The following is an 888-nucleotide window of genomic DNA, read 5'->3' as shown; positions in this document are numbered from 1 at the left end:
ATATATACATATATATATATAGTATATATATATATATACAAACATACACACACACATTCATATATATATATGTATATACATACATACATACACATACACACACACACACACACACACACACATATATATATATATATACGTGTGTGTATGAATATTTCGAATGAATACTTATATCAGAATATACACCAATATAGAGCATGTTCAAACATGCAATCATTTAGTCATACTTCGTAAACCTTCCCATTTAACCCTACATATAGCCGATATCCTACTCTCCTCACATACCTGATAGTCCAAACAGAATCCTCAATAAGGAGTAGCCCCGCCATTTCATAGCATCATCTAGTTCGTGTATACTATGCTGAAAGTCGGCATAGTAATGCGTAGTCCCACCCGCAGGGTTATACAACGGTCTCTTGTTGCCCGCAGTAAGAAGCAATGTAGTATCATTCGACCCACTATTTGAAATTAGTTTGGTTGCACCATTTCTTTCCTGATTTCTGTTCCGTAACTGTGATCGCAAACGTGCGCGCGAGGCCTTGAAATAACTACTAGTAGCTCTTCTATAGCTCATAGGCGATGTCCCAAAAGTACGTCTTTGTGACTGAGATTTATTAGCAGTCATCAGCGTGGGTTTGTACAGGTGTGATGTGTTTAGCATTGTCACTTGCGTGGAAATACTAGTGTGTGTAAACCGATTAGGAATGGATGTATACGGCCTTGCAAGTAAGTATGACTTTGACTGTCCAATCTTTGTACATTGTGTAAGTGTGATTGTATTTGGTTTTAGGCCAAGTCCAGTACGTTTTGGTAGAGGGACGGGTGTGTTTGCGTTTATGTTGACAATTGTGTTAATACTGCGCCTTGCTGAAGAAAGCCAAACCACAG

General features: G+C 38.4%; 1 protein-coding gene across 1 annotated transcript; it reads right to left on the bottom strand.

Moving 5' to 3' along the window:
- Nucleotides 1-285: 285 nt before the first annotated feature.
- SARC_16863 (hypothetical protein) lies at nt 286-625 on the bottom strand (the record flags this gene model as incomplete). The annotated part of the gene is made up of 1 exon (XM_014289033.1): nt 286-625. A coding segment is annotated over one exon (340 nt), but the record flags the coding sequence as incomplete, so codon positions are not given.
- Between the last annotated feature and the right edge of the window lie 263 nt (nt 626-888).

The sequence above is a fragment of the Sphaeroforma arctica genome (genome assembly GCF_001186125.1).
Source record: "Sphaeroforma arctica JP610 unplaced genomic scaffold supercont1.9092, whole genome shotgun sequence".
Taxonomy (NCBI): domain Eukaryota; class Ichthyosporea; order Ichthyophonida; genus Sphaeroforma; species Sphaeroforma arctica.
This window is presented reverse-complemented; position numbering and strand designations above follow the sequence as displayed.